The sequence below is a fragment of the Chelonia mydas genome, chromosome 3 (genome assembly GCF_015237465.2).
Source record: "Chelonia mydas isolate rCheMyd1 chromosome 3, rCheMyd1.pri.v2, whole genome shotgun sequence".
Lineage (NCBI taxonomy): Eukaryota > Metazoa > Chordata > Testudines > Cheloniidae > Chelonia > Chelonia mydas.
The window spans coordinates 123,413,661-123,431,516 of record NC_057851.1 but is presented as its reverse complement, the minus strand read 5'-3'; the positions used below and the strand labels follow the sequence as shown (position 1 = coordinate 123,431,516).

Genomic DNA, 17,856 nt, shown 5'->3' with positions numbered 1-17,856 from the left:
TCACCTAATAACTAGGTAGTAGCTTAGTATTACCATGTCAACAGAGCAAGTCAGTGGAAGAGCCAGGAATGGAAAGCCAGGGGTCCCAACTCCTAATGCTTCACTTCAGCCCACAGATAAAAGATAAGGAGCTTACTACCTGCTGCCTTGCACCATGGGTAGTCATTTATATCCTCACAAAGTGAGTGCAAAATGGCAGTTAACATGCTTCGTTAGTTTTAGTTTTGTTAGTAGTAAAAGCTAGGGCCTTGTCTCACTGCTAATAAAGGTGTGTTTTTCCTCAGAGTAACTGACGTTCATGAGCTATCCAGAGGTGAAAACACAGTGGAGACAGGGTACTTGGTTTTACCGGGAGGTAAACTAGGTAACATCAACCACAGGCAGGGTATTGTGCTGACCTTGCCCAATTTACCTCATAGTAAAACTAAAGTGCCTTGTCTCCACTGTGCCTGGGGATAGCTCATTAGTTGCATAGAGATAAAAACAGTGAAGACAAGGCCTAGGTCTGATAGGCAGAGTGTGAGGAAGCTTGTATTCCAACTAGGTGATAACTGAATCGTGAAGAGGATTAAAAAACATAGCTCTGTTAACCTGACATCTTTGTCCTGTATTAAACATGCTGTTTCAGGCATGTGCAGGCAACAGAAAAGATGTGCTTTGGTGAGCTCCACTGACTCAGCTGTTATTTTTTAAAATTTGTTTATCTTTTCAGATCACAAAACTTGACACACTGATACTGACAGACACTGTAGAGAGCTATGTTCTCAGCTTACAAGTGACCTTGCTGTACCTAACAAAGTTAGAGTGGGGTTGGGAGGGTGAACACTGATAATAGTGCAGCTGACATGGGTAGGGAGCAGCTCCTCAGCAGCAGTAAACAGTCATAGATCTGAGTCAATGGAACTATGACAATTTACCCTGCTGAGGATCAGCCCCAGATGGGGAGCAAGTCTGCAAGATCAGAAAACAATAATATCTAGAAATCTGGACTTTAGACTTGATGGGTTAAAGGACTCAGACTACAATGGAAAACAAGGTAAAGAACATAACAAAAGTGGAAGGACTGGAAACTCAGGCTGCAAATCTTGAGAATGGGATTTCAAAAAACATTCATCGTTGGCCTAACTCTGTCTCTGAAGTCAATGGCAAAACTCCCACTAATTCGAGACAGGCCAATATGTTTTTGAAAATTCCACCCTGCACTGTCCGATCAAGACATAGGTTCTACAGGCCTGGTGACTGAACACAGAGTCTTAAAAATAAAATGGACATGCTTGGAAACAAAATTAGAGTCTTCAGTTTGTAGTTAACTGGGTTTCCTCAGGAAACAGAGGATGGAAGTCTGAAAGGTTTTGTTTGTTTGTTTGGTTTGGTTTTTTGAAGTATGGATATATAAAAGTTGCTAATTCCACATATTCCTGCTACCTCAGCTTCCCTCTTAGTCACTAGCCATTTACCCTTAAGAATTTCAGCATCATTGGCTAATGCCAGAACAATTCTAATACTTGTACAGATAATCGGATTAAATATAAGAGTTTGAAGACAAGTAGACTTGCATAACTTTGAGTATCAAGGATCTTGATTTGGGGTATAATTCAGTTATATGCCCTCTCTGCTAAAGCCAAAAAGAGCTTCACTGAGGTTTTTGCGACTAGTCACGGTGGTATTAAATCCAGATAGACTAGATCTAGAACAAATTGTTGGTGTCTCAACAGAAGAACTAGAAGCAACTGACAGAATTAACACAGACTGAGTTTTATCTAGTTTACTTTGCTTATTTTTTGGTTATACCAGAGTGGCTATAAATGAACTATGATACCATTTTTATCCCCAAATTACTAATCTGCTAAAAATGTTGCTAAATCCTTATTTCTGTGCTTGAAGTTTTTCGCCCACATTTACTCACAAATCCGCACAGACACACCCCTGGAACCCCGACCTGGAGTATTTTATCTGCTACCCAAGATCCATAAACCTGGAAATCCTGGACGCCCCATCATCTCAGGCATTGGCACCCTGACAGCAGGATTGTCTGGCTACGCAGACTCCCTCCTCAGGCCCTACGCTACCAGCACTCCCAGCTATCTCCGAGACACCACTGACTTCCTGAGGAAACTACAATCCATCGGTGATCTTCCTGAAAACACCATCCTGGCCATTATGGATGTAGAAGCCCTCCACACCAACATTCCACACAAAGATGGACTACAAGCCGTCAGGAACAGTATCCCCGATAATGTCACGGCAAACCTGGTGGCTGAACTTTGTGACTTTGTCCTCACCCATAACTATTTCACATTTGGGGACAATGTATACCTTCAAATCAGCGGCACTACTATGGGTACCCGCGTTGCCCCACAGTATGCCAACATTTTTATGGCTGACTTAGAACAACGCTTCCTCAGCTCTCATCTCCTAATGCCCCTACTCTACTTGTGCTACATTGATGACATCTTCATGATCTGGACTCATGGAAAAGAAGCCCTTGAGGAATTCCACCATGATTTCAACAATTTCCATCCCACCATCAACCTCAGCCTGGACCAGTCCACACAAGAGATCCACTTCCTGGATACTATGGTGCTAATAAGCGATGGTCACATAAACACCACCCTATATCGGAAACCTACTGACCGCTATTCCTACCTACATGCCTCCAGCTTTCATCCAGACCACACCACACGATCCATTGTCTACAGCCAAGCTCTACGATACAACCGCATTTGCTCCAACCCCTCAGAAAGAGACAAACACCTACAAGATCTCTATCAAGCATTCTTACAACTACAATACCCACCTGCTGAAGTGAAGAAACAGATTGACAGAGCCAGAAGAGTACCCAGAAGTCACCTACTACAGGACAGGCCCAACAAAGAAAATAACAGAACGCCACTAGCCATCACCTTCAGCCCCCAACTAAAACCTCTCCAACGCATCATCAAGGATCTACAACCTATCCTGAAGGACGACCCAGCCCTCTCACAGATCTTGGGAGACAGGCCAGTCCTTGCTTACAGACAGCCCCCCAACCTGAAGCAAATACTCACCAGCAACCACACACCATACAACAGAACCACTAACCCAGGAACCTATCCTTGCAACAAAGCCCGCTGCCAACTGTGTCCACATATCTATTCAGGGGACACCATCATAGGGCCTAATCACATCAGCCACACTATCGGAGGCTCGTTCACCTGTCTACCAATGTGATATATGCCATCATGTGCCAGCAATGCCCTGCTGCCATGTACATTGGTCAAACTGGACAGTCTCTGCGTAAAAGAATAAATGGACACAAATCAGATGTCAAGAATTATAACATTCAAAAACCAGTTGGAGAACACTTCAATCTCTTTGGTCACTCGATTACAGACCTAAAAGTTGCAATTCTTCAACAAAAAAACTTCAAAAACAGACTCCAACGAGAGACTGCTGAATTGGAATTAATTTGCAAACTGGATACAATTAACTTAGGCTTGAATAGAGACTGGGAGTGGATGGGTCATTACACAAGGTAAAACTATTTCCCCATGTTTATTTCACCCCCCCCCCCCCCCCCCCCCCCCCCCCGTTCCTCAGACATTCTTGTCAACTGCTGGAAATGGCCCACCTTGATTATCACTACAAAAAGTTTTTCCCCCCCCGCTGTCCCGCTGGTAATAGCTCATCTTAAGTGATCACTCTCCTTACAATGTGTATGGTAACACCCATTGTTTCATGTTCTCTATGTATATAAATCTCCGCACTGTATTTTCCACTGAATGCATCCGATGAAGTGAGCTGTAGCTCACGAAAGCTTATGCTCAAATAAATTGGTTAGTCTCTAAGGTGCCACAAGTCCTCCTTTTCTTTTTGCGAATACAGACTAACACGGCTGCTACTCTGAAACCATTTACTCACATAGTTATATTGTTCTTAAAAAGACTTTACTATTAAACTAAAATACCAATTATTAAGCTTAATAGCACTCAGCATCCAAAAACCCTCAAATGCTCACTCTGAGTTAGGACCGGAGGGGAACACAATCAAGGAAATCAAAGTAAGAGGAATTTCCTTTTTCTTTAAAAAATGAGCACAATTTACTCTTAAATCTTGTGAGAGAAGGTGATGTTATTTTAATCCCCTGCTGAGCTTGTATTGAGCACTCTAAACTTTGAAGTCTGTTTTTTTTTTCTGTTTTGTAAAGGAACAATCTTTTCTTCCTGTATGCTTAAACTGAAAAATAATACAATGTAATTTAAAAAATATGTTTAAACCCCACCACAAATTCCATTTTTTGTAAGTGGATATTTTGGAGCTCAGACTAGAAGCAGCCAGAAGGGGCAGATAACTTCAAGGATCAAAATAATTCTGTCTGTTTCACATTTATAATAGGAAGGCTGTTCAGAAACATGACTGATACAGGCAGCCTTTCCTTTTCTGATAGTCTGCTTCTGTTTAAATGGTGCATTCTGAAAAAAAGACAGACCTTTAAGTTTTCAATAACAGAACATTTCCTAAATGAATATGAAGCTCCTGGGTTTTAGGAGAGAGACTTTAGACAGGAGCATACTAAAAGGTGGATGCTCCTCTCAATATACATATGTAACCTGCATTGGGGTTAATTGGAAGTACTGCACATAGGTAGATAAGTAGGTAGGGACCTAAGGCACAATCCTGAGCTGAGACAAGCTCAGGCTTTCTGCGGCTGGAAGGGTGGGGAGGGACAACAGTAACTCTAAGCTATCTCTAGGTCTTCCCCTGATCATGTGGTGTTCCTAGGTGAAAGTTATGGTTACTTTACCTTATAGTGGCTAGAACAATCCCTTACGGGCCATTTGGATCAGCAGAAGTAATCACATTCAAGCTCTGTCCCCTCAGGCACTCTCTCTTGTCACCATCTGGACCTTCCATACCCCCTGCACTGAGAGTGTGTGTGGGGGGGGGGGGGGGGGGGGGGCCCAAGAACTCCCACACACTTGGGGAATCCTCAGCAGCCTCTTCAGAGCAGCCTTAAGGGCACTTTGAGCTGCTAGGGCAGTTTAAGGGGCAGGGTACTTGGAGCCTTGGTCTGTGGAATGCCATGCTCAAGGGATAAGCATGCATTTCCTAAGGGTTGTCACTATTCAAAAAAAAACAAACAAACAAAAAGGTTCCATGCACAGGTGCTGACTTTTACTTTTCCTTAGGGTGCTCCACCACTGCTCCGCCCCAAGGCCCTGACCCTTCCCCCAAGGCCCCACCTTCGCTCTGCCTCTTCTCACCCCTGCTCTGCACCTCTCCCGAGTCTCAACCCTCACTCCACCCCTTTCCCCCAAAGCCCTGCCTTTGCTCTACTTCTTCCTGCCCCATCTCCACCTGCTCCCCGAGGCCCCCGCTTGCCCGCCACTCGCTGATCTCCACCCTCCCCCAAACGCCTCCCCAAGCCACTAAACAGCTGTTTGGCAGCGCCACCTATCAGCTGTTTTGGTGGCACTGCCCAACAGCTGTGGCTGGTGGGTGCTGAGCACCCACTATTTTTTTTCCATGAGTGCTCCACCCCCAGAGCACACATGGAGTCGGTGCCTATGATTCCATGGTCATGTGGCTAGCCACATGACTCATATGACATCGTGGAGACAATGTCACAACGGAAATCTGAATCAGATGTACAAAGAACATCCACAATTGAGTTGGATCAGGCAAGGAAGAGAAAGAAAAAAAGAGGAAAGGAACTAATTAATGGATTTCTGTTACAGTCCCACTGTTTACCGTTACAACCACTTCAAGGCCCCTTTTCCAGAGTACTGTAAATTAGCCTTAGTGGTTTTGCTGCCCAGAAGTAATTAAAAATGTATATCAGTATTTATTTCTGGTAGTGTAGTTTCCAAAACTGTTTTTAACTCCAGGGTCTCTATTTGATGCTGTCTCAACATCTACGACTGAGGATCATTAATTCTTAAGATGCTATTGAAGAAAGGTAGGTCACACTGCCTATTATTTTAAAAAATGTTTCAAAATTTAGCATAGCATAAATTTGTATAATGCAGAAAAAATAAAAACAAATGTACAATTAACTTAAAAAAGAAATTACACTTGTTTGAATTTGTTTTACCTCTGTTATAAGTAACACCTATATTTACTATAACTGAAAGAGGCCAGAGAAAAATGTTACCCCTTTTTTTTTCAAATTTGTCCACGGTGTCTGATAAAATTTTCTAAATAGTCACTTCCATTATTTCCTGTCTGAGTGGGAGAATACACTAATACTGAGTGACTGTCAGATTACAACATTGAAAATGTGATTGTAAACCCATAAAAACTGGCAAGAGAACTTGGGAAATAATTCGAAGTCATTTTTAAAAAACGGAATGGTAGTGTTGTTCAAGTTGGTAGTGTCACTTTGCATTGTTTCCTCCTACTTTTCAACTTACCCATCCAGCAGAGATGTAAGCAAAGGGGCCACATCTGCAAACACTGTGTCTTGAGACTCAGCAGCATTGTAAACTCTGAGGGGGAGGGAAAAGGAATGATTCATTGAACAAAAATGATCACTGTATTTCCAGTGTAATAACACAGAACAGAAAAATACACATCAGTTGCTGTGTGCCACTAATGCACAACTCAGGGTTTGCTGATGTGTTTCTATGACAACAGTTACAGATTGTGTTTCAGAATACTTATTTACCTTTGAGACCGAAAGATCAGTAGAGGGAAACTACGCACTGCTGTTCGGAAACTGCCTTTCCGAGCCAGGAAATGAAGAGGCAAGGAAAAAGAACTGAGCTACTACTTTGTTCAGGTAGCTGAGGCGGAGAATTTGGAGAGCACCTACAGATTATGTAGAGAAGTCTGAGCTGCCTTTGGTATACACTAGAAGAGAGATGCACACACTAAATGTCTTGGAGCCGGGGAGATGAAAGATCTAAAAAAGTAGTTTGCTTGTTCAGCATTGTGCAGTGGTTAGAATAGGGGACTGGAAATCAGAATTCCTAGGTTCTACTCCTGTCTTTTGGACGGGCTGTGGTCTTTATTACGATGTGATGGGGGGGGGGGGAATTCCTTGGGGATATGAATTCCTTGCACCCACATAGCTGCTTCAGGGAGACAGGAAGACTGGGAACAGAGTACCTAAAAGGAATTAATCCCGCCCAATCACCAGGCCCCTGAAGGGCCCCAGCATTCTCCTTGGACCACTCCTGTCTCCCAGCTGTATTGACCCACACTTTGTTTTCTCCCAATTGTCACTTGGCTGCTGGTGACCCTGATTCCTGTGTTATGACATTAAGGAGGCATAGTACTCCCTTCTGTGATCCCCTAGGGCACCAGCTGTTCTCCCGGGGAATGGGGTTACTCAGCATGTGCTCCCCCTCGTAGTGTCATAGAGTTTACGGCCAGAAGTGGGCCACTTTAGGTCAGCTAATCTGACTTCATGTATAGCATAGGCCACCAACAACGCCAAGCACCCACACACTAAAGCCAACAACCAAAATGACACCAAAGTATTACAGCTCACAGGGGAATACTAGACTATTATGTGCCACAGGAAGAGAATAAAAGGGACCGAGGTGCACCAGTGCTTGAGGGCCCCACAATGGCAGGAAATGGTTAAGTAAGATATACCCATATAATCCTGGCTAGTGACCCGCACCCATATGTTGCAGAGGAAGGCCAAAACCCCCAAAGTCACTGCCAAGCTGATCTAGGGAAAAATTCCTTCCCAACTCCACATATGGCAATCAGATAGACTCTGAGCATATGAGCAAGTACCAGCCAGCTATGCACTTGAAGAGAGAAAACGCTCCATGTTCCATCTCCAGCCGTGGCCATCTCTGATGCTTCAGAGGAAGGAGATCAAAGACCCTCCCAGAATACCCTTCCTGACCCCTGCGGCTGGCTGGCTGAAACCCTGAAGCATGAGTTTAAGGAGACATGGCACATATGTGAAGGGTTTCACAGCTGCAGAGTCAGCACCACCAACATTTCACCTTTTCATTATTAAGTATCTATTGATATAGCTCCTTGCACCACAGCATCTCATCATCTCGCAAACATCATTGAATTTATCCTCATAACACCCGTGTGAGGCAGGGAAGTGCTAACTCCTCCATTTTCCAGTTGGGGAACTGAGGCACAGAGAGATAATGTGATTTGCTCAAGCAGAGGTGATGTGTAGCGGGGGCATGTGGGATCAAGTGCCCTTCCCCAGACTGGCCTGCCAGAGGCAGGGGGGGAGAGGGGCTCTGTCCCTCTCTCCCTGCGCCTCACACCCCCCCAGCACATTTGGCTACTCTCCCTGGCAGCCGGAAGGGGAGCGGGATGGAGCTGCTTGCTTTTGCCTGAGAGAGCCTGGTTGGGAGGCAGCGGCGGCCTGCTTACTGCCCGGGGTTGGCTGCAGGCGAGAGGGACCGAGCAAGCCAGAAACATGCTGGAGGGGAGAGGGGGCTTTGGCTTGCTCGGCCACTGTCGCTGGCAGCTGGGGCAGCAGCAGACCGCCCCCCGCCCGGGCCCTGCTGTCAGGGACAGGTGCCAAACGACCGGAGCCCCCCTTCCCTCTCAGCATACTTGGCCCCTGTCCCCGGCAGCCGAGCCTGGGCAGGTAACATGGGGTGGGGAGACCATGGTGGTCCCGGGCTGGGTGCAGGGTGGGGGGTTTACTGGGGAGAGAAGACATGTGAGGTGGTCACATGTCCTCTCCTTTAGATTGTGCCTCCCCATTCCCCCCCAGTATGGAGAGGCACAAGTCGCCTATGTGCCCAAGGTCACACAGGAAGACTGTGGAAGAGCAGGGAATGAATCCAATATTCCTAAGTTTCAGTTCAGTGCCTCAACCACAAGACCATCCTTCTGATAAGCATTTTTCACTGCACAGAAACAGATGGTTTTCTTTTATGTTTAGAGTTGTGTGTTGCTTTTAAAAATAAGTTTTTGTGGAATGTAATAATTAAATTGAATTAGTTCTTCCACTCCTTAGCAAGTAGCAATGATAACATAACTCTTGGACAGAAATGACGATAATACCTTAACCAACTGTACACACTTTTCAAACTCAAGTAAAGACCCCAGCTAGTTTATATAGGTTACTTCTTAATCTACCCCCTACCACCTACAACTTCAGAAACAAAGTACTAAATGCTCAGAATCCACACCTGAAAATAACAAATCAGAACCTCCTCCATTTCTTTCTCTTCTCTTAGCATCATGACTAAGTAACTCCCTAGAGATTACAACTTGAAACAAGTACAGTTTTGTTTATACAAGACGTACAAAGACAATATGAAAATCATTATCCACACTTAAGAATTTGACATATAAATGTAGGTAGATGTCTCTTTGAACAAACTTTATTTTCTGATGACTCCCTACTTTTCCTTCCCTTCCTGCTCAACCTTATTCTGCAATGAATGATGCATCTTTTCAAGATGTTTTGACCCATTTGCTGATTAGAAGCAGGAATTTGGGTAGCAGCAAACAACATAAAATAGTCAATTTGCATGTGATCAAATATTCTGCTGTTTGTATATGCTACATTAAAAATGTAAATTAATGAATGTCACATTCTGCTCTTTACCATTTACCTATAAGGTTCTTCAGGTGTCTATTTGACCAAGATCCCGCCACTCTGATTCATTAATTGTACAAACACAGACTAAAGTGTTTGTGTACACTGCAGATACATCTGTGTCTGGGGACCCAGTGACACAGGAACATAAAAACCGCCATGCTCAGTCAGACCCAAGTTCCATCTAGCCAAGTATCCAGCACCAGATATTTCCAAGAAAGGTGCAAGAAATACTGCAGTAGGCAGATGTGGGATAATATGTCTTCCAGGAAGGTCTCATCCTAACCCTTAACAGTCAGAGATTGGTTTAGCCCCTGAAATACAAGGGTTTATAAATATCCTTTCCAAATTGTTCGTTAGCATTAACTATTATAACTCTTGCTGTTCTTGCTACCCATAAAAACATCCAGTCTTCCTTTGAATCTCGATGAATTCTTGACCCAGATGGCATCCTGTGGCAATGAGTTCTACAGTCTAATTACATGTATGAAAAAGTATTTCCTGTTTAATAAGCAAATAGGCACTTCTCAAGCTTGATGGACAAATTCTGATTGTCTTGCCATTCCACTGAGAGATGCTTTCAAAAAACAGAGACACCTACAAATATGCAGATATGGTAAAGCACTTACATTGAGAAAACAGTTACTGAATAACAAAACTACCTCCTGGTTATGTATGCATGCACATGCATACATTGTTGCATGCTTTTCATGTCAGATCTTCAAGGTCAATCTGGTTGAACTAAAACATCCCCAAACTGTTTTTTCTCTGCTTCATTTATCACCCACACCATTTGAAATATTCATTAGCACTAAATCCCCGATCTTAAGGCAACGAGGCTCCATCTCAATTTGTCTTGAACTGATTTGATATTTCTCCCTAAAACATGTCAAAGCATCTCTTAGGAGATCCTCTGAGGACTGTTACGAAGGATTAACTGGGAAGGTGTTTATATGGGATGTGAATACTCAAATTGCCCTACATTGGTGCTGATGATATATAAAGCAGATAGAACAGAACTTAACTGACTCTTTGGTCAAGGCTAGAAACAGACTTGTTTTAATTAGTTATCTGGGACAATGGAATGTACAGCAAACCCAGGAAATCTGTTTGTACAAAATTACTTATTCTACTCGAAAGATGACAGATTCTTCCCAAAATGGATATTAATGCTAATTTCACCCTGAAAATTATTAGCTTCTTTTTTATTTTGCTAACTGATTCACTGATAAAATTATTAAAAGCATAAAATGCTGAAAGATGGAATTTTCTTCCTGAACTGAAATAAAATATTTTGACATTTATTAGTTCCATAAAAAGTTGCTAAAAAAATAAGCATTTTGAGTTCATAAGAACCATATGCTCTACTGTTTATAAAAATGAGCTGTGCTGGGACACTGAAAAAACATTCCCCCAAAACAGCATTCTTTGGGGGATTTACATTTTTTTAAAATCCTTTTCCTGATTATCTGGGTGGTCACCACATGTCCAGAATCACAGCACCTCCACAGTGTTTTGTAAAAGTACTACATACACTTTAATATATTGTGGCATATCTTTAACACCAAGACCTGATATTTATATTAAATGCCCAAAAACTTCATTAATAGAGTTAAGGTTGCCCAGTGATGCCTTGTGAGCTTCTACAATGTGGAGAGTGCCTAACTCAAACCTCTGAAAGCCAGGAAATGAAGAGTTACGGTACATGCCACCCCTGCAACGCAACCTTAACTCTGCCCCCTGAAGTTGGCAATAGCCAGGGAGAATGGTTCAGTAAGGTGTGGCGGTGCCATAAGAAGAAGACATGAGGATGTTCTAAGAGAATGTGCCATTATCTGTGTTGTGCACCACAGATTTGAATTCCAGCAGTGATCAGTAGGTATTCCAACTGCTATTCACTGTGTTAGGTGCAGCTGTATTGAATGATGGAGGGAATAGTTGAAGCAGCCTAGCAGAACTGTGCCTGTGATATGAGGAGAGTTGCATGTACACTTTGAAGGATCAAGCATACCATATTTCAGGACCCAGTTCTGTAGGCTGTGTCAGTAGAGATGGCATAAGGATAGTAAAAAAAAAAAAAAAGCATGCATGACAGTGGTCTCCAGGATTTAATAAGGGGTAAATGAAGGCAATGGGTCAGAAGGAATCCTTAGGGCAAGGGTGAAGAGCTGGTAACATTTTGCCAGTCAGAGGTGGTTTGTGTGGAGTAAGTTCAGTGTTCGAGTGCAGGCAAATCCTGTTTGCTACACCTGACCTAAACCCGCGTTTCACCTTAGCAAAGAGATGGTGTTAGACTTTGTCCTATAGTGCTCAAGTGCTCTGCTCCCAGAGCGTTCAGCAGCATCTGTAAGGGCAGAGTGCTAATTTGTGTATTATTGGGGTGTTGGGGCATCACTCCAAGAGGGCAGAGATAAGGTTGTGTTGTGCGTGCGGTGAATACCTTAATTTTGTATTTCCTGGGTTTCACAGATTTAAGTTTGCATTACCTTAACTCTACATTTCAGGGTTTCCAGAGGTTCAAGTTTAGCCATTCTCCACATTCTGGAGGGGCATGAGGCACCACTGCATAACCTTAACTCTGCATTAAGTATGTCATCTTGACCTACACAACAACTGAGACATCATACTGCCTGGAAACACTCTTGCTTCAACAGAGGCCTAGTTTTGCGGCAGATGTACATTTTACTCTTTTAGGAACATCAGTTTGGCACACGCAGACCTGGAGTTCTAAACTGTCTTTAAAATCTTTTTCACTATTGCTTCCCTAAAGGGGCAATGAGATAAATCCTACGCAACTGGGATCAATGCAGGGTGCATCAGAGCCATAGTTTGAGCCCCATGTGTGCACAAAATAATGTTACAAGAATAAGGTGATTTTATAAAATGCTGTTTTTTTAGGAGTGCGGGCACTATATCTCAGGAACACCTTACTCAAAAGACCTCAAATTTGGACTATCACCACCACCCACCTAGCACTTCCATGAGAAATGGCAAGTTCCAAGACAATCCAAGTCAGCATGTGGATTTTTTGAGAGCTCGAAACAGTCCACCTTTAAAAAGAAAGTGATGCTTAACCTTAATGATAGCAGAGTTGGGGCTTCACTACAATTCCAAATGGTGGGTAGCAAGGATAGACTAATGGACAGAACACTGGACTAGGATTCAAAACACGCAGGGTTTTTTTTTTCATAGATACTAAGGTCAGAAGGGATCATTATGATCATCTAGTCTGACCTCCTGCACAACGCAGGCCACAGAATCTCACCCACCCACTCCTGCGAAAAACCTCACCTATGCCTGAGCTATTGAAGTCCTCAAATCGTGGTTTAAAGACTTCAAGGAGCAGAGAATCCTCCAGCAAGTGACCCGTGCCGCATGCTATAAAGGAAGGCGAAAAACCTCCAGGGCCTTTACCAATCTGCCCTGGAGGAAAATTCCTTCCCAACCCCAAATATGGCGATCACCTAAACCCTGAGCATATGGGCAAGATTCACCAGCCAGATACTACAGAAAATTCTTTCCTGGGTAAGTCACAGATGCTTGGCTCAGTCACAGATGTCCTCTGTGACCTTGGGCAAGTTACTTAGTCTATCCTGTGGCTCAGTTCCTCATCTGTAAAATGGGGATTATAGTACTTTCCTATTTCAGAGTGATGTTGTGAAGATTAACAATTGCAATGCGCTCAGATACCACTATGATGAGCGTCATATCAGTACCTAAGATAGATATTAAATTTGGAATATTAGCTCTCTTCTTCATTTGGAATTGTAGGATGAAAACACTATCTAATCTAATTTCTGCAGTGCTTTGTGTCATGGGAAGCACCTCATCACCAAATAAATGAGAAAAATGAGCATGTTATGCTATCAACTCCTGCTAAGAAATCAATTTTCATATTTACAGAATCTCACAACAATCCAGAAAGCTTTTCAAGATCACCCACCTGTCAAACTGAAATGTCTTGTTGATCAAAGTATGACCAGGACGATTGCATTTTACAAGGACAGTTTCCTAACAGAAAAACAAAGTGGTTACAATTAGAACATATAGCATAAGTGAACAAACAACAAGAAGCCCCTCTTCTGGCCAAGTTCATCATCAGAAGCAAGCTCCCCACAGACCTGGACCCACCAATAGAAAATGGCACCAGACCCTGCCAAAACAATGATGCAAAACCTGCAAACATATCTCCACTGCTACAATGATCAACACCCCTGACAATACACATTTCAAGACCCATGGGTCCGACGCATGCTTATCACAATATGTGATAAGACAGGAGACATTCCAGAAGACTGGAAAAGGGCAAATATAGTGCCCATCTATAAAAAGGGAAATAAGGACAACCTGGGGAATTATAAACCAGACAGCTTAACTTCTGTACCTGGAAAGATAATGGAGCAAATAGTTAAGCAATCAATTTGCAAACACCTAGAAGATAATAAGGTGATAAGTAACAGTCAGCATGGATTTGTCAAGAACAAATCATGTCAAACCAACCTGATAACTTTCTATGACAGGGTAACAAGCCTTGTGGATGGGGGGAAGCGGTAGATGCAGGTATATCTTGACTTTAGTAAGGCTTTTGATACTGTCTCTCATGACCTTCTCATAAACAAACTAGGGAAATACAACCTAGATGGAGCTACTATAAGGTGGGTGCATAACTGGCTGGAAAATCGTTCCCAGAGAATAGTTATCAGTGATTCATAGTCAAAGCTGGAAGGGCGTAACGAGTGGGGTCCCGCAGGGATCGGTTCTGGATCCGGTTCTGTTCAATATCTTCATCAATGATTTAGATAATGGCATAGAGAGTACACTTATAAAGTTTGCAGATGATACCAAGGCTGGGAGGGGTTGAAAGTGCTTTGGAGGATAGGATTAAAATTCAAAATGATCTGGACAAACTGGAGAAATGGTCTGAAGTAAATAGGATGAAATTCAATAAGAACAAATGCAAAGTACTCCACTTAGGAAGAACAATAAGTTGCACACATATAAAATGGGAAATGACTGCCTAGGAAGGAGTACCGCGGAAAGGGATCTGGGGGTCATAGTAGATCACAAGCTAAATATGAGTCAACGGTGTTACGCTGTTGCAAAAAAAGCAAACATCATTCTGGGATGTATTAGCAGGAGTACTGTAAGCAAGAAACGAGAAGTAATTCTTTCGCTCTACTCCGCGCTGATTAGGCCTCAACTGGAGTATTGTGTCCAGTTCTGGGTGCCACATTTCAGGAAAGATGTAGACAAACTGGAGAAAGTCCAGAGAAGAGCAACAAAAATGATTAAAGGTTTAGAAAACATGACATATGAGGGAAGATTGAAAACATTGGGTTTGTTTAGTCTGGAGAAGAGAAGACTGAGGGGGGACATGATAATTTTCAAGTACATAAAAGGTTGTTACAAGGAGGAGGGAGAAAAATTGTTCTTCTTAACCTCTGAGGATAGGACAAGAAGCAGTGGGCTTAAACTGCAGCAAGAAAGGTTTAGGCTGGACATTAGGAAAAACTTCCTAACTGTCAGAGTGGTTAAGCACCAGAATAAATTGCCTAAGGAGGTGGTGGAATCTCCATCATTGGGGATTTTTAAGAGCAGGTTGGACAAACACCTGTCAGGGATGACCTAGATAGTACTTAGTCCTGCCTTGAGTGCAGGGGACTGGACTAGATGACCTCTAGAGGTCCCTTCCAGTTCTATGATTCTATGTGATGTACCTCATCCAGTGCGCCAAATGCCCCAACACCTACTATTTGGTGAAACCAGACAATCACTAGACTCTTGAATGAACTCACAAAGAAAGATGATAAAAAACAAAAACACCGTATCACCCATGGACAACACTCTTCACAAAATGATCATTCCATATCTGACCTCTCAGACTCTGTCCTCAAAGGAAACCTGCACAGCACCTTCAAAAGATGAGTGTGGGAGCTTAAATTCATACCTTTTCTAGACACTAAAAATCATATTTTTAAAGATACTGGATTTATGGCTCATTACAACAATCTGTAACCCCCAACCCCCCTTTTTTGTCCTGTTACTGCAAAGGTGACACTCTGAGTACCTTTCCCAGACCTGAAGAAGAGCTGTGTGTAAGCTCAAAAGCTTGTCTCTCTCACCAACAGAAGTTGGTCCAATAAAAGATAGCACCTCACCCACCTTGTCTCAAGAAATGTTTACTGTGTTTAAAGTTTCAACATACAGCATGAATTTAGGAATTATCATACTAGAAAAGACCACCTGGTCTCAGGCTTTGTTTTCATTAGGAACTTGTGTCGGTACTACGCCACTCAGGGTGTGGAAAATCCACACCCTGAACGACGTAGTTATACCAACCTAACCCCTGGTATAGACAGTGCTATATTGATGGGAGGACTTCTCCTGTTGACATAGCTACCGCCTCACGGGAAGGTAGAGTACCTATGCCAACGAGAGAAGCTCTTGTCGGCATATGCTGTGTTTTCACTGAAGCACTGCAGCAGCACAACTGCGCCACAGCATTGTAATTGGAGACCTGCCCTTATACCCTGTTTCCAACATTCACCAATTCTTGATGTTTCAGAGAAAAAGCACAAAATCTCCATAATGCAGCTAATTGCTTAGATTGTAAACTCTTACTTAGATTGTATACTCTCTTGGGCAAGAGCAAACTTTTTGTTCTGTGTTTAAAGTACAGCGCCTTGTACAATGGGGTATTGGTCCATGTGTGGGGTTCCTAGAGACTACCACCATACAAATAATAATAATAAAGAGCAATAATGTTCTTCATGACTGTTGCCAGCGATCAGTTTACATCCAGGGGTTGAGCCAGTCAGAAAATTTTAACTGTTCAAAAACTTACATAGGAAAATGTTTTCAGAACTTTTTTCCCCCTACTGTTCAACCAGCTCTATCTTAAATAATAAGAATCAATAACTTTTGTAGTTGCCCTCTTAACTATTTTAACTGCAGGTGGTACTCTCATTCATATAGAAGACCATATATGCAAAATGCCACTTCTGGGCCTGATTATTTACTCATATTTTTGTGCCCACAATTGAACTGCAGATGAAATTACATAGAAATATCATGGTAATCCACAGTGGAGAAAAGGGACATAGTAAAATTGCTGGCGTTCAATGAGACTTGAGTAAAATACAATTTCTAAATGTATTATGTAGTAGTTTTTGCAAGTGTCAGTGGCTCTTTAAAGCCTAGGCAGAGTGCAAACACAGCACCTTGACATAACTCAAATCCTGGAGTGCTTTTCTGCTCCCCTCAAATGTATTTTTAACTGCAGACAAAAATACAGTACAATCACAAAGATTTACAGTATTTCCCCCAACAGCTCAAGGGGTGGCACATAAAATATTTTTAATGACAACTCATCCGATGCCAAGGAGTTTCATAGCTACCTTAGATTTTATTATATTTTACTGGAGTGCAGAAGAAAAGTCTACTATGTTTCCAATAACACAGAATCAGAAAACTAACTTGGAGGGGTAACATTAATACCTTTCAAATAACAACTCAAACCAGTGGCTGAGTGTGCTCCCAATACTCTGAATGATGGGCTATATTGTTGAACCAATGTCTCTACATAATAATATGCCCAGCACACAGGTGGCTAATAAATCAGAGAGAACAACACTGCAGATGCATGAATTTCTTACGTTGAATTTACAAGTCCTGCTTCCTCAAGGAAGACAAGTATTGGTGTACCATTGCTGATTTACCTACACCAAACTCACCCTGTAGATTCAACTAACCTAGGATGGACAATATATTGGGCAAATTTAGAGGAGATATAAATGGTGGTGGAGATATAAATCAGTGGGAGCTGGTGTACCTGACAAATGTAGAGAGAAGAAAGGTGGAGTTGTTACAGAAAAATAAACCAACAAGTTGTGGAGCGAAAGTCAGGGGTGTGAGGTGGGGCAGTGGATTTATTAAAATATTTTCTAATTCAGAAATGGAAATCTATTTTCAGACCAGTTTCCTTCCAAAATAAGTAATGAGAGAGAAAAAAATCCCACTTGTTTAGCATAGGAAGGAAAAATGTGTTTGTGGGCAGAGGTTTTGATAGGGGAATGTATGGTAAGCTTCCTTCTTTAGGGGCTTGGTATGGCTTAAGACAGCTTCCATTACTGCTGGCCAACAGAAGCTCTGCAGGTTTCTCTAGATACACAACTATGGAGGTTACTCCCTATCCAGACGGCGCAATTTCCCTGTCAGTAGTGGCCACGAAATACCTACAGTTGTATTATACAGCCATCCAAGAGTGCTTCCTCTTCTAGTGGCAGTCACAGACTCCTCCCAGTCCAAATGCAATTATGGCAATTAGGCTCATGGAA

General features: G+C 42.6%; 1 protein-coding gene across 2 annotated transcripts in view; it reads right to left on the bottom strand.

Annotated features, from left to right (window-relative positions):
• KIF25 (kinesin family member 25) overlaps window positions 1-17,856 on the bottom strand; it is a 75,436-nt gene that overhangs the window by 20,438 nt on the left and 37,142 nt on the right. For both annotated transcript variants that reach the window (XM_007071073.4, XM_043543233.1), the window contains exons 8-9: window positions 13,464-13,531; window positions 6,393-6,467 (exon numbers count right to left, since the gene is read on the bottom strand). In XM_007071073.4, the coding sequence (XP_007071135.1) occupies window positions 6,393-6,467; window positions 13,464-13,531 (143 nt within the window). The remainder of the gene's footprint in view (window positions 1-6,392; window positions 6,468-13,463; window positions 13,532-17,856) is intronic.